The following is a 27,232-nucleotide window of genomic DNA, read 5'->3' on the forward strand; positions in this document are numbered from 1 at the left end:
TTTGTATCCTTGCAAAACAGTGGAGCCCTGCAATACTTTATGGATCAATATGGAGAGTATTTTTCTGAATTCTGGAAAAGTACCATATATACATATTTAATTTAGCAAGGACAAATGCCCATTGAAAAAGGCACTGTCTGCATTTGTATAGCAGGAACAAAGAACTTCATTTGATTCAAAGCCCGGCACACAACAGTGTACAGTTACGAGGACTGCCAAAAGCAATCCAAAACCAACAAAAATCAGTAATGTTCACTCTAACTGCACTTTAGCCGTGCCTTTGTACTCAGCACCAGAATGAGCACTGTTATTCTTTGAGCTTATTTTTCCACATTCAGAGCCTGATAAGCAGAGAATTGTTCTTTTCATTGTTTTACAGTTACCGTTGGCAGCAGAGACATTCATTCAACCGGACTGCTCAAGACAACTGCAAGCTCCAGTTCGAGTCAGTGCAAGACCCTTCTGAAGCTCTTCTGTTAAGTGGAACATCCCATTGAAATTAAATTCAAATGCCTCTCACTGACAGCGTAACGTTTACTTGTTTTCCATTTCCCTTGGTGGAGCTAAGAGGGAAGGAATCCTGGAATCAGCTTTTCCCTATTTAAGGGCAGACCGTAAGTTAGTTTGGACTGTATCCTGGCGAGAATGTAAATCCTAGCTTTGTCTACAGGGAAGGGTGGACTCGAGGCTGAGTTTTTAGGGTATTTTATAGTTAAGTGCTGCTGTTCCAACAGGTCCCTTCTCCGAGAAACCTGCACACCTCAGCCTGGGGTGCTGTCACCCTTGCCTTGGATAATAAGTATTGCTGCTCTGTCAAGAAGCAAGACATTCCTGTGGGAGCTTTGGTTTTCCTCTCACCAGAGAATCAACAGCAAATTAAAAAGGCTCAATTAAACACAGTCAACCTAGCTGTAAGTAGACCACTGTCATTAGCAGTTTAACTAATAACCCTAATGAGGATGCTGCTCTCCTGCCAGGCAGGTGCATTTCTTACGCATCTTTGTTTAAATGAGCCTTCATTTTACAACAGATGCTGGCACTTTGCACTGCAGACACTTGCTTATGGCCAGGTTTGTTAACCCTTTCAGGCAACCTTATCTGTTCCACAAGCCTGCCTATGACTATGTGGCCAACTTACATCCCTGCTCACATGAAGGCAGAGACACTCTGGACAGAGGCACAGCAACTGGAGCAGAGCAGACTCACAGCATGACACCACTGACAGGGCTCTGCTCCAGTGGGAGCTCTCCACGTCTTGGCAAAACTCCTCAGGAACTCAGATGCTGGCCTTATTCAGGGCTGGCAGGCTTTCTGGACACATCTTGAATACAGCCCTCTTCTACCACTAGCCTTACCCTAACCGTGGGCACGCTTGGCATGGCTCCCAGGAGCGTGGGTCTGTGTCTGTCCGCTACAACTGAACATCCAATCCATGGGTGACCCATTTGACTGTTAAAAATGTCATAAAGTCTCTCAGTCTATCTTCAGAGCCTTCATTATCTGCTAAATGCTCAGCCCATCATCTCTTGTGGTTTTGGACAATCAACTATAATCGGTCAGCAGGTGAATACTGGTTTGGTTACTTGGCAGTAGCTGCTTTAACGCCCTCTCATACATACATACACACACACTCATACACACACAGAGTTTGGTGATTCTCTGGTGCTTTGGGACAAAGGAAAGCTCCAGGTTCGGCAGATTTTACCATCTGTTAGTATGTGAAGGGGGGGATAGAAACTAGTCTTGCATCTACCTTCACCTGCACTGTAACCACAAGTTAACACTACAACTTGGAGGGGTGGGAGGGAAGGAGGAGAAGGGGAAAAGACATTTTCAGGGCTAGCTGGGTTTATCATCAGCACCACATCTCCATAGCAATTGTTGCCATAGTATCAACATGGCCTATGTGGTTAAAGAATGTAATTTATTTCTAAGGGAGATGGAGTAAAGAAAACGGAGCCAACAAAGTGCTGGGAAGGTTTAAAAGGAAGAGGACCTAATCCTTATTTTTCTACGTTTCATGTCCTAGTGTCCTAATACTGAGCCTCTCTGCATTTTACTTTGCAGAATCTTTAAAGACAAACTTCATTGCATCCTTTTTCGACAACTGTGTATGTAGAAGAGACTGATAGAGCATGTATAGTAAGGGTGAAAGCAGAGGAAGAGAGAGATAATACTTATAGGCTTCTGGACTTGCACAGGGTCTGCTTTTTTAGGAAATGTAACTGATCCCACTGTGAGGTCTATATTAGTTAATGACGCTTACCAGGACAATGTGCCTCATGCACCATGCAGCCAAACAGCAGCTAACTGTAAAACAGCATACATGTAAGAGCTAATATAATGATGATAATGATGTAACAAAAAAAAAAAGAAAAAAAAAAGAAACCAAGTCATGATTAGTGCAAATTACAGAGCTTGGGTTTAGAAGAGTCACCTGTGAAAGAAAAAGGCTAGTGTACTGCCAGCCAGTAGTAAACAAATACAATTAAGCTACAGCTTGTGAAATTCATGGATTATTAGAGATATTTATGATCTAAATACTGAAATGAATCATTAAGGACAATTGGAGAAGTTATAGAGTAAAGAAAGCAGCACCATTTCTAACACAGCTATTTTCCTGGAGGAGAGAGAGGCCTCCTAATATCTTCCCAAGCCCTACTCAAGCACTGACCTATCTCTTTCATGGAGTTTTCTGTGCCTTTCTGTGTCCTTAACTGACAAGGATGGTACCAATGCTCTTCCATATGAATGTGCCTGGTGTCAAGGAGCTCTTCTGAGATCAGAACTGCTTCTAGGAACAAGAGTGTGACTTGGACCACAGCGACTAATTGCTCATACTATAAGGCATGTCGTCTCCCTTTTCTGCATTCCTGACCCTGACTGATCTCAGGGCTGAAGTCTGCAGTCCTCAGTGTGCAGATGTCTGAGGGCTCTAAGTATGAAAGAACTCAGTTGTGTATTCCTCACAAAGTCCAGGCTGGGGAGAGAAGTCTGTCCCCAGTCAGTCTCAGGCTCCTCAGTATGAAAAGATATTAAAACCCCCTGAAGGTAATTCAAAAGAGCAAATCAAACTACGCAGTGGAAAAAGGAACGGACAAGCGAGAAAAGGGCAGGAGCACTAATTGCTCATCGCAAAAGAATGTTGACATTGAAGCAGCTCCAGCTCAAAACTAAGACGACTAAACCAGGATCTCATTCTGGTTATTGGGTTTTTCCTCTCCTGTCTCATTTGATTCCAAGCTTAACGGTCATGGGCTATTTTCCCTGACAAAGAGTCCTGTCAGCTCTTTGGGCACGTGCCATATTGTTCATATTAACAGCACTTCTCCATGTACTTAAGACTGCGTAGCGCAGGCAAGATTTACTCTGGATTTGCCCCAGAGATGTGCAGAGAGGGGATTATGGCAGTGGTATAGAAACCAGACCCTTGTTTATCTGCATACTGCTCTTTGTGCACGTGCTAAGGTGGCACAGCACTCCATTTTGGGAAACGTACCACAGCGAGAAGAAAAGGAACTGCTCATTGCTAGGTGAACTGGGAGGCCTGTTTCAGCTGTACAGCCCCATTGCTCTTGAGCAACTGCAGAGTATTAGGAGCCTGGCACGTGCACTGCAGACAGCCCAGATCACAGGACCCTGACGAGGGGCTGGATCCTGTTACACCAGTCCCTGGCATGGGGAACCCCTGCTAAAGCCATGCAGTATCTCTCACTGTTTCTGTGGAGGGCAAAAAGCTGATTTAAGGCTGGAGAGAGTACTAGCGCTAACAAGGAGCTATGACCTGTCCCCTCATTTTGCAGCCTTACATTTTGCAGATTACAGAATTCAAGACTATTAGCATCCCTGAATAATTTTCACAGTGTAAGCTTTTTCCCAACCTAAACAATTAAGAGCCTGAGACAGGACACACTCATCTCTGGGGGTAGCAGGGATGTCCTGCTACCTACACCCTAGCCTTGGCAGCCAATCTTGTTCCACTTCATTACAGGCACTGACAGACCAAGGGAGGAGCAGGGAATCTCAGGGACTAAGAACAAGTTCATCCTCTCCCATGCTGTCAGCCAGCAATGAGGGAGGTTAGCACCACTCTCTGCTCTTCAAGATGACAGCTAAAGGTAAAATGCTTCCAGCTACTGCTCAGCCTTACTAGGGATTAAATCTGGCTGCAAACCTTCTCCTGAAGAGGACTGGCTAGGTTGGGAGAGAGGTATGAACATCCAGAAAAATAGTGAAGGAGAACCATTACCAAAAAGCAAATACCACTGGGTTAGCAACTTACTTTTTTCTTTCCTTATCCCTTTTAAGAGTTTGCGATCCTCCAGCCTGCTGAGCCTGAGATTGGAGCAATTCAGCTGCTGTCTTCCTTTGTTTAAATGCATTTACTTCATCATCCAGAGACTTCTTCTTATCCTCTAGCTTCTTTTTTTCATCCTGATGTAACTTCTTCAGGCGATCAAACTTTTCGTGCAGCTAGAGGGAAAGGAGAGAGGTGAGCAGGACCCAGCACTACCAGATATTCTGTTCACAGGAAAAGAGGAAGATGGAAGGATCCCATGAGATCTGAGCCTGCAAGTCTCCATTAGTCTCTACATCACTTCTAGCTCCCTGAGCTGACACTGTGTAGACAAAAGGCAGGGAACAGTCTCCTTCCACAACAGCTTACAATCCAGGCAGCATTCTAGTGATGCACCATTGCACAGACTAACAATAGAGGACTGGGAGAGTATAACTGTAAAAAAAATTTAATCCATTTCCAGGGGTCTCTGCCTTATTCCGCTTTAAAGGTCAGTAAATTAATGGATTTTTCACAACGCTAAGCAAGTTGTATGGGTATATTTTTTATATAACAAGCTTGTATCGGGCTGTTTCTCTCTTTGAATTTTGCCACACTGCAACTCTTCATCAGAATCAAGACTATGGCACTTTCATGGTGCAGTTAAGTTGTACACTACAAGCACTGTGATCTAGTTTTGTCCTACAGGATGAACACCTTAATGTCCCCGTGACCCCAGGTTAAACTTTAGACTTCTTCATAAGAAAGTCTTAAACCACACTCTGCAGAAAGTGCTTTGGCAGCAGCTACCTACTTGGGAGTGGATCTATCACTCACAACCATGAAGAGACAAGTACTGCAGTCTTCACCTCTTTTTCAGCCTCCTTCAGCTCTGCTTCTTTTTCCTTCACCCTCTGGACAAACATTTGCCTCATTGCCTCTTCCTTTTTCTGCAGTTCCCCCAGAAACTCATTTCTTTTGGCTTCATAAGTTTCTTGTAAGCTAAAAAGAAAGGAAAGTCCAATGATATAACTCGGGACAAACTCTTGCTTCCCCTGAGCCTCTGAAATCAGGCCCTCACCATGAATATCGCTTGCCCACAGCACATTTGCCACTCACCCACCCACGTGTGTCTGAGGTCTTCTTTATCCAACCGTTTCTGGGGTCTGTAAGCTATTGCACTTTTCTGTATGTTGAATGTTGGGCAATTCAAAGAGACCAGCTGGCCACAAACACTAGTTCAGAGGGACACTGCTGTATCTCTGCAGCACAGACACTTCTACTCCTATACTTGCAGTTTCAGTCAATCCTGCACACTCTCTCTGTGTTTTCACCTTCTCTCACTCAGCCAGCACCTTTGCTGAAGTCTGGATTTATCTGACCTGGCAGTTTTCTTGCTGCATTGGTTCTTTACATGCTCTCTCAAGGACACACACACACACATGCAGCGCATCCAACAATGCCTCTCTCGAGCTCTCCTGTCTCCTCCAGGGATCCCACCTGAAGGGTTTGCTGTCTGGATCGGTGTCCTTGAAACCCATCTCTTCCAGTTTACATCGCCGGTACAGCTCATAGTGGCGTGTGTGGGTCTGTTCACGAAGGTCTTCCATGTTCACACGGATCAGCATCTCCCGCAGCTTCACAAAATCGCAGTGAGCTTCATTCTCCACTGTAAGAAGACATGATAAGGAGTAAGATGGGGACAGAAACAAAGGTCTCTTCCCACATTTCACACCTGTCTACTCCTCCAACAGGTTTAACAGCCTTTCTGAGCAGAGAAAACTGTCACTGTAGGCCTGATACACAGATTTACCAAAGGATAATCCCTGGGAAGATATTAAAGTCCAGCAGGCCCTTGCTCCTCTTATGAGAGCCCACCGCCTCCTGGCAGAAGTGTCACCATTCATGCCATGAAAATCCCAGGGCTCAACTCACCCTGCACTGTGCCCCAGGGGTACTGACGAGCTTTCATCATTTTGTTTCCTATTTTCAGCTCCTCCGTGCTCCCGATCACTGCAAACGGCAAATGGGCCTGGAACACATTTAATGATACCCACATTAGTCCCTCTCAACTCTGGCTGACTTGCCAGCACACAGAGATTAGCACAGCCACTGAGCAAGACAGTCATTATGCACACGCTAATCTCAGGGAGTCTAGTCACTGGCCACTAGCCCAAGACAAGGGGGGAGAAGGGAGGGTCCTTTTTGGAAACCTTGTTAGTGCTACCACTCCATATCCTCTACCTGACTGATCCTCCCAGCCACAGGGTCTCAGGTGAGATGAGCCAGTGCAAGACTAGCATCAGAATGACAGCTTGAACAACGTGCTGCGCGGCTCTGACTGCGGTGCTGTCCCAGGGGCTTGCCGCGGCTGAGGAGAACATCTGCACAAGCACAGAAGCAATAAAAGAGGTCTTGGAGCCTTCTTGATTTTATCCCCCCACCACTCCCTCAGCTCACACTGGAGCACAAGACAACTCGCTCTATCAGATCATGAGATCAAAGTCCCTCCTTCACCCCCAGAGTAACAGTTTTCCTCCCTGCTTGCTTCAGCCCTGGTGAGGAAGGGCTGAACATGTCCCTGCTCCGGGTCAGCCTCCGCATCCATGTGTGCCCTGAGGTCTGCCCCAGGCTGAGCTGGGAAGGACTCTGCATTCCCTGGGGCTGTGCTGAGCCTGCCCCATGCTAACACTCCATAGTGCCTCACACTTCCTGCAGCTCTGTTGGGGCCCACCCTCAGCACCCCCCTCCCAAATCCTTTATCAAAACTGGTTCTGAGAAACCCAAAGGAGTGCTGATGGCTTTATAAAGTCCTCATAATGTTGATGCTACGTGCAGCCACTGCTAGATGGCTGCATAGCTAGAGGACAAAGGAGGCCAAATCCGGGGATCACACCCATGAGGAAGGATCCTGGGGACAGCAGAGCAGAGCTGTACCACTAGCTCAACTGTGCCTTGTTACACTCTTCAAGCCAAGACACACACTCCACAGAGTACAGTTGTTACAAGTACGTGAAGGCTAAGAACAAGAGGGATTTCCTTTTCAAAAACTCAGAAATAAAAAAGTCACTTCTTAGTAAAGAAGATAGATAGTCTCTCTGCAGAAGGCAAAAAGTAAGAGAATCGCCCAGTGCAAGCTCAGCAGAGTTGGAACAGAAACACTCCCGACATCTCTCGAGGTTCAGAAGACCTCACCTTATACTCCTCTCATTCCCCAAACTCAGGCAGCCAAGCAAATCCCCCAGACACTGCTATCGTACTTTGCTGCATTTATCTGTTGTGCAATAAGTGAGATCTCTCCCCACCTCCGCTTGCTCCTGCGAATGATAATGCATTCTGCCAAGCTGCAAAGAAGTCAAGTGCAAGGTTTCAGCACTTAAAAATAAAGTTGCCAGCTCCCTGCACCCACCCCTTCTGCTGAGTTTTGCGCAGTGACATTTGTTAGCTAGAGCTTTTAAAGTGCGCTGAGTTCTGGGCAATTAAAAGGGCCCCAGGAAGCCAATTATGTGGGAGATCAGTGACCCTGGGTTGTTGTCAAGAGCAGGTAGTGAAGTTTTAATTCCACAGGTTATCTGAAAACTTGGACAAGTTCATGACAGCTTGTACAAGCGAAAGATTTCAGAGATGATGTTTTCTGCTTTCAGAGCGTGGCTCATACAGTCCAACTGCAAATACAGTAAAACCACCTGCAAGCACTCACAAAGGTGGGCTCTTCAGCTTTTATCCCTTGGCCTCCCAGCTCTCACATGGGACACACGCAGATTAAGTGGGGCTGTGGTCAGTCTGATGGGGCCACCCTGGGCCACGCAGAGGCTCTGCGCACCGGGGCCTCCTAGGTCACTCTCCGTGCCAAGTTACCATTGCAATCACATTGATGCGCTAGCACCTGGAGGGACACAGGCCAGCACGGAGCTGCGCCTGCTCTGCGCAGGGTAAGTTCCCTGTGGGAGAGGCCAAGCAGCAGAGAAAAGAAAGTGGTCTCCCAGGTTGAAGGCATCTGATTTTCAGCAGGAGGCTGTCTAATCGCAAAGGGCGGGGGATACAAAACACTGGAGGGGAAGGAAACAAAGCTGTCTCAACTGAACAGCCTCCATACCACAACATGAGGGAAACTCCCCTAGCCAGCTTTCAAAGGAACAATTTGCTGCCTCGTTTCTACAAGCTGTAGTTTTTCCTGCCTTCAGGACAGACCACACACAAGCAGCAGCACTATCCACAAACGCTTCTGCACATGGGGTCAAGAAGAATCATCAGCGGTCCCAGTTGAGCAGGTCTCTGCCTCTCCACTGGCTGCAAACAGGCCTTGCATGTCATGTGGCGTCCTGTTGTGCAGCCACTGTCAGGCAGCCTGACGGGGGAGAGGGCAAGCAGAGACCCCAGGGCTGAGCAAGGGCCCCATGCCACCTTCGGCTGCTCTGGGAGGAACCGGAGACATCACACCGTGGGGACATGCTGGCTACTGCCAGGCACTGGTGGGCTCTTCACCAACGGCAGGTCGGGCTCCTCACCACGGGACATGCTGGAACTGGTCTGTACCTGTGTCCAACTGCTGGAAACTCTGAAACGGCCAGGTACTAAACCCCACAAAGGCTACAGCCTCCTCTGCAGGCCTACACAGTGCTATTTCCAGAGGAAAAGCCATCGCAGTTCTGTGGCGCCTGAGGTTTCAGGCCAGTCACTCCCCATCCAGGACACAGGATCAGAAGAATGTTTGCTAGAGGCAATGTGCTCCCCACTGGTGACCCTCTCCTCCACAGCCTACCAGAGCTGCCCACTTCTCTCCTCTTCCCATCCTGCCGCTTCTGGGCGAGAGCTTCCAGACCTCCCTGCTGGCTTCTTCAGACTGTCCATGAGGAACATCCCATGGTCGGCTTCTCCCACAGGTGTAAATGCTTTTTGTTTGCTTCATATCCAGATCTCTGGGAGAGTGAAGTAAGGGGATTTCCAAGGGACAAAGCAAGAGATGGGAGCAAGAGGAGCAACCTGAGACAGTGGCAGAAACACCACGCTATGGCCACACAGGCACAGCCTGAACCTCGGCCATCCATGGGCCCGGTTACCCTCAACAGCAGAGTCGCTTCCTCCACTGGTACCAACCGTTCAGCTGCTGTCTTTACCAGGGAGAAAGTGCTGGTGATTTCCTTCTTCCATCAGCAAGGAAGTCCCAGCTCCCACCATGTGGGACAGCTCATGTAGCTGCATGTGGTTTCATTTAACTAGCAGGTGCAGGAAGAATATTTTTTTCAGTAGACTAATCCATTCAAAATGGAAAAGCCAATAGGGAGTTGAAAGAATAGGAGCGCTTGTTTTTCTTATTTGAATAAAATCCAGATGGGAAGAGACCTAAAGAATTTTGGACAGTGTTTTCTCTGAACTTGTAAATATATGCTTGGTGGGATTCTCAAAAAGACCAAATCAGTTTCAAGGAAAATCAGGCATCTTGTTCTGAAGATATGTTTAATCTGATTATTTTCTAAATACTTCACTTGACGCCTTTGTTCATGGTTAAATACTTTTGTTTCTGATCATGATGGCACAGATTTTAAATCCTTCAGTTAATCAACTCCTGCCAAATCAGGCAATATTTTCTGTGTTTAGTAAGCCAATTTGGAATGCAAAATACTCTGGAAAAAAATTCCTAATGCATCCGGCACAAGTGGATATAATAAAGTAAAATGCAGATGAAATAGCGAGTTTGCATATTTTAAAGCTTAATTTTACTTTTCATGCAAAAGACAACTAATGCAGGTTATAAGCAAAACATTAAGTAATCAAAAGACCAGTCTCAATTTTCTCTGTAATTAAAAAAGAAAAAAAAACCCAAACGTAACTGCTCCAGAGAAGTTGCTGGTCAGCAAGAAGCACTACTTAAGCATGAAGACTGCATTTATAACCTTTCAAAGATGTTGATCTGTAACAGGCAAAGACAATGAAGCTTTCTGTAGAGAAGTACAAACACAAAGGTTAAGGCAACTGATTTAAATCAAAGGTTCCTGTTCCTCAATTTTAAACATGACTAAAATTGGCAATATAAGTCACAAACCTAAATCAACCCATCCTGGCTCTTTTACTGGTCTCGATCCCTCCACAAGCTCATCTCCTGACCTGAAGCATAAGCAGATTTGTCTTATGTTGCTAACAAAATACAAGTTTTCCAGGTCTGCAAAATTGCCTTGATCAGATTCAGAGTCTGGCCTGCTTAGTCCCCATAAACCTGGTAGTTATGATTTATATCAGTTTAATGGAGGATTTAAAGAGCTGATCTCTCTGTGCAGCAGCTGACACAACCTAGAACATCTGTGACCCAAGACAGCAGTTCCCTCCCAGGATACATGTAAATGGCTGAAAGGAAAGACGATCAGAGGTTACCTCCACCCTCAGAAGGGCCAAGGGGAGAGAACTTCTCCCTTTGTCACCACACCTCTGGTTCCTTGAGGATGGAGTGACGTTGCATCTTCGTTTCCAGGAGTAACGGTAGTCCTGCACAGTGAGAGCGCTAAGCACTGAGAAAGATGCCATCACAAAACTACTCTGACCAGGAAACCACAACTGACAGCTCTTATGGTACGACAAACTTCATGTTTCTTTCAGGCCTCTCCACAAAACTCTACAACTATCAATATTAGATCAAGAGACGACACAAAAGCATGTCAGCTAGACCTGTACTTCATCAACAGCAGTTAAGCAACTTCCCCTACTTGCTTTCCTGTAAAAAGCCTTCTGGAAAAAGGGGAGCATGGTCAGGATGCACTACCAGAGGGGCCAAGGGACAGCTTGCTCCATCTTCAGGGAGCCACAGACAGGCAGCCACAATGCCAGGAACACCAGAGCCAGAACGAGCACCTGCAGGCACCTCGAGAGATGCTTGGCCCGATTTGTGTACTGTTTTTCACATGTTGCTGGTTAAGCTGTGTGACTCCTTGCCACAGGATCCTGGAAGTGCACTGGTGGGGGGGCATCAGGTGATGCGTGGGACAGAAATCTAGAGAAACCCTTGAGCTGAATGTGGTTAGAGGTTAGGGAAGTATGTGGGGGAAGTGAAGCATTGTACACATTCCCTCTCTTCTTATATACTCCAAAAGTGACCAAAAGCAGATGTTTAGGGAAGAGAAGGGCCACTGGGCTGGATGGGCCTCTGATCCCACCCTTGTGTTGTATTACTCACATCAGCACTGGAATGTAGCTCAAGGGAAGCCACTGCTCTAACCAGCCTCGTTGTATCCCCCTGTCCATCCATTCTGACCAACAGCACCAGAGCCAAAAGGCCAAACCAGACCAAGGACCCAGGTAAGTAACTTGATCAATAATAAAACAGCAACTCAGTGCAGACAGGAGTCCCAGAGCTGGCCAGCTGAAGGGGCTCTGCTGCAAGGACAGCCACAGGCAAGAGGAGACACCCGTGGAGGCAGGGCTTCGCAGGAAACACCAGCCCAGGAGAGCAAAACTAGTGCGAAAAAGGCAGGGCGAGGAGCAGAGATGTGCATGTCTGTAGACAGCCTGCTCCCCACACTAGATGGATAATACCCATCTGACTAATTCATAAGCCAGGACTGTCCTTGCTCTGCGCAGCTAGGCCTCACCATCTATCCCATTTCCTACGTGTCCCTCAACAGATATGCATTAGGACGAGGAAGGGGTTAAAAGACCGTCTGTTTTCTGACTAGAAAAGCCCACCAGAGAGGCAGTAGCCTACCACAAGGCTCTGCTAGCCTAGGATGACACTACAAGGATGGGATCCCTGTGAAATCCTCTGGTTTTAAGACACAAAATAAAAGGGAAAGTGGATTTAAGAAGCACCCCAATACGGGCCACCAATCCCTACAGTGACAGTGCTGTTCTGGAAGAGGAGGAAGCGCTGAATCACTTACATTCATGGTCCCATTTATCTCCGCCACTGATTCATCGTCTGTTGGGAACTGGTAGATCTGAACCCCATTACTGACCAGTTCACTTGTGATTTTAATTTTAAATTTGGTCAGCTCACTCTTGGAAATGGCATCAGATTTGGCAATGATGGGAATGATGTTCACCTAGAAAGGAACATAGTGGTAAGAAGTCCTCAGCTTTGCTCCAGGGAGTTTTTCCAAGTCTGCAATACAACTTACAAAAACTTAAAAGCGCTCAGTAAATCTACAGGATTTATCTGCAACCCAGTCATCTCCACTAGCATAAGGGCTATTCAAGGCGGGGAGATGTGCCCTGGAAAAGCAGCAGCCTTTCCACCACACGCATGGTGAACCTGCCCAGTAAGAGTTAAACACGCCTACCTTGCTGTCAAGCTTCTTCATTGTTACCAAGTCCAGGGATTTCAGCGAGTGGCCTGTTGGAGCAATGAAGTACAAGCAAGCATGGATACGGGTGTCATGGTAGGTGTGCAAGACCCTTTTTATCTTCAGTTCTTCTTGCAAGTAGGCTTCAAACTGAGCATCAATGAACTCAACGATGGGCTTATAGCTTTGGTGAAAGAAAAAAAAAAAGTGTTATACATCTTGCAGTCAGAGAGGTAAACAGACAGTGCTCCTTTACTTGCTTTTAAGAAACAAGCTGCTTGTTAGATTTCACTTCCCAAGACCAATTCTCCCAATCTCCCTTCCTCCCCACCCATAAGAAATTTAAAAGTTGCACTACTGACAAGGAGATGTGGTCCTACATCAGACTCTAGCAGCCTGTTTGACAAAATACAGTACTGGAGATTCAGCAGAGGACAGGAGACACACCATACTCTCCAGGGAAAGTGGACTCTCATACTTTGAAATGTGAGGGTGAGAGACTTTTAAAAGGAAGGATAATGTAGACTCATTCGCAGCAGTGCGTAACCCTTGCTTGCACTCAGGGAGCGAACAGCTTGCTGCTCTCAGAGCCCCGAGTCCTGCAGGTGGAAGACACATCTCCATTCAGTACTGCCTTTGCCCAGTGCTCCGGGGCAGGAAATCCCTGCAACTCCCTTGCAAGGCCATCTGAAATACAGAGCCTGTCAGACTCACAACATAAAGGACATCAGTGCATCTTAAACAAAACTAAAAAGAAAATCTAACAGACCCACAACAAAGCAAATCCCATCTGCAATGCTTCTGTGAAGATGCACCTTGGAGACAGTATGACAGACAATCACACACCCCTTAACCGCCACGCTCTAGCCACGCTGGGACATGAGCTGCCAGAGATGCTTCCCCGGGGTATCTCACTGCACATTTACCATGCTTCCTTTGGCAACATGGAAGAGCCCTGCCAGAAGTGGCTGTTAAGCCAAGCAGTCGCTAGACCACGCTAGTGGTTTGGTCGGCAGCTTGCGGTCAGCACAGCACAAGGAAACAAGCACAGATGCCCTGGAGCTCTCCGCTCTCCCCACCAGATGAATTCGGGCAGAAGGCTGCCAGCAGGGCAGATATTGCTCTGACAGCATGACAAAAACTGCTTTGATAGCTGAAGCAGTGCTGACACACCACAGTCTCTGTCCTCTCTTCTACCTGTCCCATCCCAAAGAGATGACAAGGACAAACCATAAGAAGGAAGGAGGAAAACTTTACAGTGCAGTCTGGCCCAACTAGGGCACAGGGAGAGACCCTGCATGAGAAAACCAGGTCACGATACAGCCTCTCTCCCCCTTCACTCACCTGTCCTCTTTGTTGATCTGATCCCCAAAGCCCACTGTGCTCACAATAGTCAGTTTGAGGTTGACGTTGCTTTCCTGCAGGTCATAGGTACTGGATTTCAGCTGGACCCCAGGCTGTGAGTGAGATGCTGGATCACCTTCAAACTTGGTGTTGAAAAGTGTGTCCATGAGGGTGGACTTACCAAGGCCAGTTTCCCCTATTGGAGAAAAAGAGAGTTGAAACGTTCTGTTGAATATTAATATGGCTTGGCCTTTCAGCTTCCAAACGTTAACAGGGGTGAAATTGTAGCAGATGAAAGCAGATCTCATGTTCCAAAGGGATCGTCTGGCAAGCTGAAAGCCATGTACAATGGGAGGTCTGTATTCCGGGCAAATTACATTTCACAGTCTAATGGCCATTAATATCGTTAGAAAATAGAGATAAAAAGAAAGAGGTGAAAAGGCAAAGGGGAAAGCATCGTTCAGATCCTGCATAAACCCACAACTACACTTCAGAAAATGCTGTTTTCATTAAAAAGTGGGAAGGGGAATGGGGCTCATTGCCATTTCCAAAAAAAGATGCTCCAGATCAATATGCCTTTAATAAGCAGCCACTGAAATAGCCTCCTTCTATGCAGAAACACTGAGAGTTGGTTCCAGTCCTACAGCAAGTTGTGCAGTTGGTTTCTTGTACCCACAACAGATTAGGTTGGGGGATCAGCCTTCTAGACTGGGAAGGGACATTTTCTGTAGTATCTGGTTTCCATACTTTAGGGGCTACACAAGCTATACAATACTCCAAAATCTGCTTCCAAAAGTTCTGCAGCATTGAACTGTTGTTTGGATTCCATCTATCAACAGGGAACTATTTCCTTGTCTGGAAGGAAGAGACAAATCCCAGAGACCAGTCTTAAAGTTGTTTTAGATACATCCCAGGAAGAACAAAACAAATCCCTCTGTCACTCATTCCACAGGGCAGCCTCCCTTACCGTGCTCAGCCAGCTTTCCAAGCTCAAAAGGATCTGACTTTGTGCTAAACCCGTAAGTAGTCTGGTTTGCTGCCCTGTGAGGGCTGTTGTGTTTTGGGGAAACAGCAATTTCTGAGCTGCCCAGCTGGTTTTGCTGAAACTTCAGGAGCCGGACGAACCCCACCCACTGCGAAGGCTGCTCCTCCAGCCTGCTGTGGGACCAAAGGGAGACTGTGCCTGGCTGAAACAGCCTTCCCCCGCCTCCCCGAGCCCTCAGCTCCCAACCAAGACAACTTCATTTTCCTACTTCACTCAGAAGAAAAGAGCTTCTTATTTTTGTAGGCTTAGAGCTCTGCAACAGATCCAAACTTGCATGAAATGCCCAATTCAACAAGGGGAAACTCCTCCCCATCCTCCCCCATCCAAAACTCCGAGCCTCATCCCTGCAAGCAGGCAAATTCCCCTCTTTTGGCCCCAGAAGGGACTTCTCTCACTCAAGGCTGAAGTACATGACAGGCAGGGCAGGGCAAACATCCACTGCTCTAGGAACTGAGCGGTCTCTGATTGCCAGGATCACATATCAAGTATCTTTCCAGAGGCAGCAAGATTCATTAACATTCAAAAGTCAATGTACACCTTGAGCTGCAGAGCTGCCTGGGAGCCAGCTAAGAGCTTGTGCTCCATCACCGATTGATGCCAGCTACGGTCAGAACAGCCACAAATCCCGTTGTTCTTCACACCAATCTTGTTTGCAATCCAAAGAGAAGAGGGAGTCAGCACTAGGAGCTGGTGTTGCTGCAATCCCTTGTGCTATGTTAATGCATCAGCCAAATCTACGACACCAGCGTGCACTGGCAGGAGGAAGGGAGGGGGACTCAGCAAAGCACAAGGTTACCTCTGTCACTGGAGGAACGAGCTGGACCATCCAGAAGACTCATGGCTGATCACAGCAAGCCCTTCATTAACTTGGAATCTCATGGTCTGGGCTTTTGGGGTACCATTTGCCCCAAATGGGGAGCAGGTACACAAAGCACAGCAGACCAGAGCATCACCACAGTTTGGACAGGGATTTTGAGAGTTAACAGCAGACAGCCTGCACGACACACCAGGCCTTTCTCAGGGATTCCAGGAAAACAGCAGCATAAAAAAAGAAAAAAATCTAAACAGCCTGAGAAGGCTGCAGCATTTCCAGAGCCCCTGCCAAGGGACGGGTGGGACAGAGCAGGGAGTTGCCTGCTTGCCTGTGAATGCCAGGATCCCTGATGGGGCATCTCAGGACAGGGGAGCTCATTAGCCCTGGGGTGCGGCAGCATCGCCCACACACCAGCCTGCAAACCCCCTCCTGTGCCACCATCCCGCACTCTCCGTCCCACAGCCTGGCGGGCCCCAGAGCAGGGTCGGATCCAGCAACCCACGCCCCGCGCCTCCAGGACTGCAGGACAGGGTGACGGGAGCAGCAGCAGCGACCAGGGCAGGGAGCTGCTCTCTGCAGCGGATACACGAGGTCGCATGTAAATCATGCAGGCTTCCGGGCAGACAAAACACCCTGTAAGGCACCTCTCGTTTCTGCCTCCCTCCTTCTTTAGGGCGAAAGGTGTTCACGTGAGGCCAAGACTATTGTTTAAACACATCCTGAACCTGCTAATCATTGCCTACTTTAAATCAATCTAATGTGTTGTTTCCAGCAGGAGTGACTTTAACTGTCAGAGGGGCCAGGAGTTGCCACAGAGATGCAGGCAAATTTTTAAGATAGAATGTGCTTTTATACTCCATCTCATGCCAGCTACACAGGGCCAGCAAAGGCAACTTTGAATTCACACACTGAGGTTTTCCTTTTGGAAGGGGAAGATCCAAACTGGTAAGGCATTTTTCCACAGGTGGGTGTTGCCCATCCAAACACCTGCAACTTTGTGTTTAAAACACAAAACACCCAGCCACTAACACGGCGTCTCAAACATGAAGTGTGCACACCAGAAATGACATTCAGCCAGCAGATACACCCATCCCCGCGCTGTGTAACCCCACTGACATGGCACAGCATTAAAGCCTGCCAGGGAAGAGGAGGATGGAGGAGAGAGGAATGACTGTCTCAGCTAAAAGAAACACGATGTTAACACTGACAGAGTTGACATGAGATGGTAAAAGATTGAAGATGTTAATGAAGTGCTTCGCTGTGTTAAATATGACCAGAGCTAGAGAGCAGTGCTACTTTGAAGGGCAAAATGACAGAAGGGAGAATTTCTGAATCTCTTGGGAGTTTCTGCCTGACACAGAGGCAACTTTCTGCTGGTTGGAAGATGTAAGTGGTGCCAACTGCTTCTTCTAAGGACAGAAGTCCAGATGGAACAGATGGTCTGATGAAAAGGACAAGTAGTCTGTGCTCGTTCCAGCCAACTGCGCTGGAATCTTCTCCAAAAAGCAGAAATGATGAATGGGGATTAAGGGAGGCAGAATTACCGTGGAAAAAGCAGCGGTGTGTGCAAACCGAGTGAGAGGCGTCCTTGGCAGGGAGATTATTTCCTGATGTCAGGCTTATAGGCACACATGTGATTTGATTTCCAAAACTGTACTTAAGGATTATGCAACCCAGCAGTGGTCTGCTCTCCCGAAGCAGGGCTGACAAAGCGCTGTGGGGAGTACAGGGCAGGGAGGGTGACCTTTACTGTTAGAGTTCTGCACCAGGAAGCTCTGACAGCTGCTGAAAAGCTGTAGCATTGTGCCTTTCATCATAGGACAGATTTTTGCTGTTAAGTCTGACGATTTTCAGAGATGTGAAAAAAAAATTGGCAAGAGACACCACACCTGGACATGCAGCAACACTACACCAGTGCCCAGAAGGCACCATCCACTCTTAACTCCCGACAGCCTGCCAGGCTAGAGACACTGTGCCGGGCTCCCCACACCTCCTCTCGGTCTCCTGAGACACACTCCCTGCTCTGACTGCACATGCACGATGTGCTCATTGGAAACAGTTCATCAAATCCCTCATTGATGGAGCAGTGGCACCACTTGCAAAAACACAGCTGGGACAAGCACCACCCTCCTCCCTTCAGCTGCTCCACAGAGATCCTCTGCTCTGGGACCAGACTGCGCTCCCTGCGTCGCCTGGGCAGGACGTCGCTCACAGTCTCTGGGGCTCTCCAGCTGGTGACCAGGCAGAGCCCGTGCCAAAAGACAGCAAGCACCAGTGCTGCAAGGAGTGAGTGATCCTGCCATCAGTACTGCAAAGCAACATGTCACGCTGTGCAGGCAAGCAACACGAGGGCTACCCAACACCAGCTATTCTGGGTGAGATGGAGATGAGGTGAGGTGAGAGGTGGAGGTGAGGTGCTACCATACCTGTCTCTGACATTGGCCAGCAGCTAAGGTGGAGGAACAGAAGAAGCTGCACCCACAGCAAATGCTCCTTCCTTTGGGAAGCTCCCAGCTTCCCAAACCAAAACGGGTATCTTTGTGCTCAACGCACCCTCATGGCTTCTTCCTTCCACAGAAATTTTGGCATCCTAAGCACCCCACAGCAGTAAGCTGAATTATACACCACAAAAGCTGTATCTCCTTTTTTGTGCCTGGCTATTTAATTTGCTTTTCCCTAGGACATGTTAAGGGAAACAACAAACAACTGCTTGCTGGCCCCCTTCTCCACATCACTCAGGATTTAAGAGGCCCCAGTCATATCATCCTCAATCAACTCTGTGGGAGGACAGAGGAGCCGTTGGAGTATTTCCCTGTTCAAAGGCATGGAGCAGCTTTCACGAGAGTGCCCTTTCACGAGAGAGCAACACCTGTCATAGAATCATAGAATCATTGAGGTTGGAAAAGACCTCTAAGATCATCGAGTCCAACCGTAATCCTGTCCTTCACAAGATTAACAACCGTGGCTCCAGATATCAAATAATTCAATCTTAAAGAAAATGTATACGCATGCACAGCCCTTTTATGTGAAGAAATGGGAGCTAATCCAATGTAGCAGGTTTGTTGAGACAAGCCCTGAGGCAGCTCAGCCTGATAAGGCCATCTCTCACGGAGAGAGGAAAAAATAGTTCTTTTCATCTGACAGGCGTACAGAGACGCCGCACAATTCACCCATCACAAGGCAAAAGCTGGGCTGTGGGTGCAAGAGGAGCAACATGGGCTCACAACAGATGCTGAAGCGCCTCAGAGGACTACCCAGCTCCCAGCCGCTGCCATCCGCCCTGGGGGACCAGCGGCGAGGGGGCAGGAGAGAGCTGAGGAGACCAATGGCTTTTCGGTTGGAGAAACCCTGTTCTCTCCTCAGCTGGTTGCACCAGTGACCACAAAACCAACCGTTGGGCAACTTCCAGGCTGTACAGCTCATCACCCCACAGAAAGCTGCCTGCTGGAGAGCAGACAGCAGCTCTGCACAAGGAAACCTGTGCACATTCCTCCCTTCCCCAGCCAGTGAGAGCTCCCGCATGCCAAGGGACTCACTCATTTCTAGTGAGAGACCTCAAGCAGTTGTGGTACAGCCCCTGGGAAAAGAGAAGGTATTTCTGCCACAAAATAGCCGTTTCTCATTGCACTGAATAGGCTGCTTAAAACAAATCCCCTGCAAATCCCGGGAGAGAGGAAGGGGGAAACTCCTGTTTATAATGGAATACTAGTCTAATGCAACTATAATCTACCCTGGCCAAAACTGAGAAAGTTTACATTAAAAAATGTCAGCCTATTCCTCTTTCTTTCCCCCATCTCACTGAGAAATACAGTCAGCACAGAAGGTCTCAGCCATTAAATACTTCTCCAGCCTTTGCACTGAACTAAGAGGCAACTAACATTTTATCACGGAAGCTTTAGGAAGAAAATGGTTGTGCTGAGGAATAAAATATCAGAGAAACCATCCGCAACCCCTAACTTCTTATGAGAGCTTTGCTCATTTACTCTATCTTTGGCTCTAGTCTCAAAGGGGAGACAGCTTTCAGCATGAGAAGAGCTAAAAATTGCTCCACTCTGGACGTGCTGCTAAGAGTCATTTCTGAAGCTTTCTTTGGCTCCTCCACCAGGAGCTGGAGGAATCGGTGGCTCAGATCCAGTATGGCGCAGAGCAAAATTGTCATTGGATTTTTCCTTCAACAGATGCCAGACACAGCTGAAAAATGGGGGGCAATGAAGTGCCTTTCTATCATGCTTAGTGGCGTATGGGATCAGTTCACCTATTTGTTGTTTGGTGACTCCAATCCTCATTTGCTCCCTGTTCTTTCAATTTTTCACCCCAAACTCCTGCTGTACAAGTGAGACCCAACAGAATAAATGACAGATGGATTCTAGGACTTTTTGTTTTCTTTCTCCAGGACGTTTAAGAGTTTAACTTTGTTATCACAAGTTAACAGAGGCACCAGACAACTCTTAAAAGTCTTTTTAAAGCCTGACCTCCTCAACTCAAGATTTGCGGATCCTTTCCTAATGAAGCTTATTAAATTTTTCTATAAAGTTTATTTATTTCAAGATCGACCATGTCTGTGTTATTACTATTCCTAGAAGACTGACGTTAATAACTAATGTGCCTTGATCTTGGCGAGTCCTTGTTATTCAGATCAACAAGCGATTAATGCGTTCCATTTCTGTCCTGCAAAGAGGAAAGCAGAGGCATTCAACTCCTCTCCACCCATCAAAGTGAACATATAACCACAGGAGGCATCCACTGCTGCACCTGTAACTTGTAGAAAAAAACACAGCAGCTCGATAAATGCAAAAGGAAATACTGTAAGACTTCAATCTTTGGGACAAGAATTTCACTAGGTCATATCACATTCACGTACTGTGGAAATCGCCTAGCAACTCAGCCTGACAGTGACCTCCACTTGTCAGCAAAGTTTATCATTTCACAGGAATGCCACTGTCAGGGAAAGTTTTCTTCTCAGCTCCATTTAACAGGGCTCTGCTCCCCTCTCCTCACTCCACCCCTCTCGTCTCAGACTTAACCCTGTCCTGGGCAAACATCAGGTCCATACCATGACTGGATCTCTCACGGGAGGGGACAGACAACCTTTGTGCGGATGCAGAGCTGACCACCAGCTAAGATGAGTCCCCAGGAGGTATCCACAGCCGCAGCTCTCCCCTCTGTCACGCCAGGCACTGCTGGGAGCATCTGCTGACAGGGCTTACTCTGAGCAGCCACGGCCACACAATAACCTCCTGCTCCCAGAGGCAGGGCACCGGCATCAGTAAACCAAACTAACCATCCTATCAGACAATTATTGCCTATTATTAATTTCCTTATCCACCTTACCAAACTACCATAACAAAGCCATACAAGATATTACTTATTCTATTACTCGGGAGTACCTCTGAGGAGGGACCATTTGGGATCCTAACCCTGGGGAAGACCTGCGAGACGGGCAGACGCTGCAGGGACAGACATCAAGTCCTACTACAGCGCCAGGCCCCAGCTGAGATCCATACCACATGGCAGCTTGGATAATCGTCTGACCAGCTAAGGCTTGGCCAGACACTATTTTAACTCAAGTATGCACAGAAGGGAGGAGAAAAAAATAGCTTTTAGTGATTTAAGAGGAGCATGACTGGTATTTTGTTAAAATAATTACAATAATAATTCAATACCTAACCAAACAAGACCTCAGAATAAAGTTCTCTGGCATGAGTATCTATTTTCTTTTAAAAACATGAAATTGAAACATACTAGGAAAATAAAGATCTTAATAAAAGCCTGCGATTTTAGACATTTTATTTCTATGGTTCACTGCTTGGTAGAAAGCCATACTGCATAACCTCAGCAGGGATTTCCCAGGGCACCAGTAAATCTTGTTACTGAAAATAGACAGAACAGTGGGGGAAATTTAAATCAAAGCTACCTTGTTAACTCGTCACCTACAAACTACATCCAGCTGCAGAGAAGTCCTTTTCAGCAAGAGAACTTCCCAAAATGGAAATACTCACCCACACACAGGATGTTGAAACAAAACCCATGATTAACTGACTTATTAACCAGCTGGTCAGGCAAACTGTCAAATCCTACGTGTCCAGAAAGCGGGACAGTGCGACAGCCTTCACCCTGAAATACAATGAAATAGTTGTATCATTTTCAAGCAAAATATACTTATCTGTATAAACCCTTAAGACCTCCCAAGTAGAATCAACTGCACAGTCCAAGCAGAGATTTGCACGTATATGGTAAATCGTATACTGTAAATCTTGTCAGCGTGCTTCCCTCTTCTCCAAAACAAATCCAGACGGCACAAAAAGAATGCCACACATTAGAAGATAGCCCTGTCAAAAAAATAAACTCTGCAAAACACATACCCAAACACAGCTGCTGAAATAAAGAGGTGGCAAAACATTTGTTCCTTGAGAAATTATGTAGACACTCAAGTCTCACCTTATACTGAAAACAAAAAGAATCCCCTGTGCAAAGGAATGTATTAATGATGCCTCCTCCTATAAGCCTATGACAATTCACTTAATGTGAATTGTAACTCACATGTAATTCACATTCACAGCTGCGATTACAGAAATGAGCTAGAAAGTTAGGTAAACTGTACCTACATCTAGTAATTGAACAACCCAAACACACTGTCTCTGCAAAGCTCAAGCGCTGTAGCACAGAAACAGCAGAGAATACAGTCTTTGAGCTATCAAACACAGCAATATCTTCCATATTGTTGCGAAGATGAAAATCTCAGATCGCAAACAGGAGTCTGTCCAAATCTATAAAACGGCCATTAGCACCAGAAAATCAGGGATCATTGAAGGAAGCTGCAAGGAAGATGCTCCTTGCAGCAGGTCTTCTCCAGCTCTGAGTGTTGCTATCCAACCTTCGGAGCATATCTTTCAAAGCTAGGAACTGAACAGGAAAAAAAAAAGCTGAGAAAAAGCATCCAGAACTGAGCTGCTCGTAACCACACAGCCCCATCAGAAGGGAGCCTGCACGGGGGTCTGGGAGTGGAGGTACCCAAACCTGCCTGCTGCGAGGCATGGGCCGCTCCTGCCCAGCCACCCAAATGACCATGAGAAGCTGCTCCCACACCCTGCTCTCTCCTGTGCCCGACACCACTAACCCAGTCTCCCCAGCCAGGCATTCCCTTTCTGCCCTGGGAAGTAGAAGGGTCAAGCTCCAGCTCCCACTGTGCTCCACACCCAGCACGGCCGCTTGCTTCGGGGGGGGGGGGTGGGGGGGGTGGGGGTGGTGGGGGGTGGTGTCAGAAATTTTCACCTGGCCACTGCACAAAGACCTACGTACGCCAAGGCACTCTGGGTTCCAAACCTGCACAGCAGACAGTAATAAACTACATGCAGAGGCTCAACCTCAGAAATGGCATAATGCAAAATGGAGAGTTGGTGCTAAACCCGCGTATTTGCGTGTACTGGAAAGTTCCCCTCCTGCAGCCCCCCAGAAAGGTATTTCCCTCTCTGGAGCAAAGGCTTTTTTTAACCATGTGTTTTAGCATCAAATACAGAAAATTCCCCTCTGGCCTTTCAGGGACATCATCAGTTTGCAAGAAATACTACAGCCAAAAGGCAATAGTTTATAGGGTGTCATTTTTAACTTACTCTTTCAGAATCATGTTTTCACATATCTTGAAAGCCTGTTTATAGGGACAGGCATGCTGGTTCTCCCTCTTCTGTTAATGGCACTGGTATTTTAGACCAGGAAAACATCCCCAAGGACGACATTTACTACAGTAGCCTGTCAGAGTACGATCACTTGCCTTGTTATTGTTTTGCTGGTGTAGGGGTTTTTTTCCAAATATGAGGCTCCAAATACACTTCAGCCATTAACCATATTTACCACCTTGTGATGTGTAAATATGTTTCCCCTTAGCCATATTTTGTGTATTAGTCTGACTCTTCCTGTCAAGATGTTCACCAAATATGGTGCTTCATTAATTTCTGAGCACCTTGCCTCCAAACGACATGTTCATCAGGAAGGCGCTCGAGTTCCCCAGCAGATTCTGTTTTTGCCTTCTGAGGATGCAGCTCTGAGGCCAAATAATTCACAAACAAACAGCTAAAGCAGAAGAAAGGGAGACCGTCACGCACGCAGATTTTGCGATGACATGCCTAAACTCTCCTGAACTGCTTTCACCAAAACAAAAACCCAGCACTGGGGTATCTCATGGCAGTGTTTGATCTGCAGCAAGAGAGCACCATGGCCCTGGTGAAGAACAGATGGGTGGACAGAGTCCGCAAAGGCATGAGAGAGAACCACAGGCAGACTCCTCCTGGGGAAGGAGAAATATCAAGTGTATTTTTAATACTCAGACTTAAAACTGCACTGTTGGAAGACTGTTTGAACACTACTCTCCCCAGGAAACGTGGGCGGGAGTGTAGGCTCTCATTAAGAACAAATCTTCTCCTCATCCCTAAATATAAGTGTGATCCAGATGGAACAAAATAAACGGTAGAAGTTAAGCCACTCTCGGCTGAGAGGAGGCATTTACCGTCACACAGAATTCAGCCTGCAAATCATTTCCTGTAGTGTCTTTTTCTAGTCACCTGTGGTTTTATAATGCAGTTAAACCACACTTCACATCTGCTACAGGCCAGGAAACAAGTACTGCAAAATCTGATTTCCAGTCACAGCAGATGAGCCTTCTTGTTAAGCACACAGCCACGAGATATATTGTGCTGCTCTGGCTAAAAATCCAAAGCCTGCTTGGCCAAGGCATTGAGAGATCAGATGCGTTGGGAAAAAAAAAAAAGGAATAATGTTTTAAGGTCAGACTGGTTTCGACACACATCAGAAAGTTGTCAGCAATTACCAAACCCACGGAGAGAAAAGAAACATTTTCTATCTGATCCACCAAGAAACAGTGCAAGTCACCAGTCTTCACACACCAAGTGGTGTCTCTGTATCCAGAATGCTGCTATATATAAACAGCATCATCATAAACAACATATGAACACAGCAATTAGTCATCCTGCCTGTACATTAAATGTCGATTTGGATTACCTGTTCAAAACTGAAGGAGAATATATTAAGCTTATAAGCTTTTTGCTGAAAAAGTGTTCAAGGCTATCTTCCATTATTTATCTTCAAAAGCAATCTTTCAGGTCAAGTTTAAAACATATAAAGAGGTACCAACAAGGTAAGCAAGGTTTAACTATTGTCTGTGTGAAGGCTTTTTCCACGAGCGTCAGTGAGCGCTGGATGGCTGAGAGTCCTTCCGTACTCTCTATTTTAAAGTTAGCATCTTCTTGGAACAAAGACAAGGACAGGATCTCTGGGAAGCCAGTGTGAACACTGGCACCACACCAAGATACCAGATGCCTTCCCCCCCCCCCCCCCTATACACAGAGTGACCCCCTAGGATAGAATGGGCTGTTGTTGCTCGGGAGGAAGCAAAGCGTGTTTGCCACAAACAAGATTAAAAGAACAAAAAGAGCAACACGCTCTCTTGCTGCATTACCAAGCAGCGCTATTGCAGAGTGAAAGTAAGGAGTAGCCACTTGGAGAGGTTATTTTATTTTTTCCCTGTCTTTGGAGGATTTACACACCTTTTGTTACGACTTCTCCATGTCACAGGAACCACCACTGCCTACTCTAATTCTTACAAAGAACTATCAGAAATATATGGAAAATACAAAGATGTTATAATAAATGACCCCAAGCCTGAAAGCACTGCACATTAAATATTAGTTTACATAAAATGGGCAAGATTTAGAATCCAGGTGTTTGAATCACTCCAGGGTCCTCAGGACGAAAAAACAATTAGAGGAAAGCCTTGCTGTCCGTCTCTGCCTTGATCTGCTTTACATGACAGGTAGGTACAGTGCCGTCAGCTCCTGATGTCCTCGGGGCCCCAACAGGCCGTTACCGCTTTGTGAAGATAAAGCAGAGCATCCTCCCCGAGACACACAATGGTGCTGCTCGTTGCAAATGTCAACACTCCATATTCAGGACAATTTCTGGTGGCCTGGACTACAGAAACAATGAAAAAGGACACCATGGCAAAAGAAAAGCCTCCACTTGGTGATATTCAGGCAGAGCACAGCTAATAAAGAATGCTGCAGCTCTGAATCCAAGGGACCCAGTGTCCAAACGAGGCCTGCACAACAAGAAAACTCTCCCAAAGACTGCAGTACAATACTTCTGCATCTAACTGAAAAGAGCGTTTCTGTTTAGGATGCTGACAGCTGACATTTAGTACTTCCGACACAATTCCCCACCTCTCCCCAGATGAGAATCACTTCAAATGCCAAGGCCTTGGAGACGCCTTTCGGAGGATTTCCAAACGGACAGAACAAACACAACAGCACCATCCCTCAACGAAAACAAATCAAGCAACGCTCACAGAGCTCCACCACCACTGCTGATGCTCACAGCAGCCACTCCCCTGCCCCTCTGCCACGCCGTAAAGCTGAGACCCGGAGGATTAACCCCTATACCTGAGACAACTCTTGCACAAAAAGTCGAATGTCAAATTGCAAAGCAAGGCAGAACCTGAATTCAGGTTTCCACACCACAGTTTTTCACATCATCTTTAAGCCAGAACACCATCAGATCCTTTCTCATGACCTCGGCGTTATGGCATCCACTTCCCCAGACTGCATTTGGCTCTGATTAAACAGCAAATTAGAGCAACACTTGTACCAATTACTTCTCACTTGTACAAATGTGTAATTCTCTTAAGCAATGAGAAAATTATCCAGCAGACAGTATGAATATCCTCCACGAGATAAATGGAATGTGAAATGTAGATAAAGACTTTGTAGTTCTTTTCCTTGCTCGGCTGATAACAAATCGTCAGGACACATATAAAAGAAAAACAGAAAAGCGGGAAATAGTTCTGAATCAGCCACCACGGAAAACAAGAATCATCTCACCAAAGCTCCTGACCATCCACCACTCTCTTCAGGCGCATTGCATCATTCAGCCATTCAACAGTCACAAACGGTCAAGTGCTTCCGAAATCTCAAATTCTGACAGCTCTTAAGATTACATGTCTTTATGCCCCTGCCAAAGGACTGCAGAAACACCATGCTGTTTGGATACGTTCCCAGGAGAAGTCTCCTCCAGCAATTAAAAAAAATACGTATCTGTATCAGCAGTCTTAATGATTTTTCTGACCTGTACTACGGAGATTGAGAGTTAGACAGTGCCCAGCAAGCCGGTCCTCTGCACCCGTCCTCCACCCATGGGGAGCAGGGTGGACACATCCCCTGTGGGTCTCAGCGTTTAAAACCTGCACCCTCCACGCCGGCAGAGGACAGGAGAGGGGCCTTGGCTCGGCAGTGACAGGGCTGCCCTGCCTGCCCGGGGAGGAGGGGGTTTCACCAACCATCTCCGCAATAAATGCAGGTTTAGATCAAGGGTTCGATGGGACAGAGACAGTGTGGTGACCCCAACTCCCCCACATACCCAGCCCCAGCTCTCGCACGTGTTTAACCCCATGGGCACACACGGAGCAGCCCTCTGCATCA

The 27,232-nt window shown here is 47.0% G+C and overlaps 1 protein-coding gene across 8 annotated transcripts in view; it reads right to left on the reverse strand.

The window, feature by feature from the left end:
• The window catches only part of SEPTIN6 (septin 6), a 32,591-nt gene that overhangs the window by 3,891 nt on the left and 1,468 nt on the right, over positions 1–27,232 (reverse strand). For 7 of the 8 annotated variants that reach the window (XM_076347285.1, XM_076347283.1, XM_076347287.1 and 4 more), the window contains exons 2-9: positions 21,749–21,863; positions 13,891–14,086; positions 12,544–12,730; positions 12,145–12,306; positions 6,212–6,308; positions 5,777–5,945; positions 5,146–5,278; positions 4,283–4,473 (exon numbers count right to left, since the gene is read on the reverse strand). In XM_076347285.1, coding sequence (XP_076203400.1) covers positions 4,283–4,473; positions 5,146–5,278; positions 5,777–5,945; positions 6,212–6,308; positions 12,145–12,306; positions 12,544–12,730; positions 13,891–14,086; positions 21,749–21,863 — 1,250 coding nt within the window. Of the gene's footprint in view, positions 1–2,266; positions 2,311–4,282; positions 4,474–5,145; positions 5,279–5,776; positions 5,946–6,211; positions 6,309–12,144; positions 12,307–12,543; positions 12,731–13,890; positions 14,087–21,748; positions 21,864–27,232 lie in introns of all 8 variants that reach the window. The other variant, XM_076347286.1, reaches the window with a different exon arrangement.

Source organism: Aptenodytes patagonicus, chromosome 9 (assembly GCF_965638725.1).
Source record: "Aptenodytes patagonicus chromosome 9, bAptPat1.pri.cur, whole genome shotgun sequence".
Lineage (NCBI taxonomy): Eukaryota > Metazoa > Chordata > Aves > Sphenisciformes > Spheniscidae > Aptenodytes > Aptenodytes patagonicus.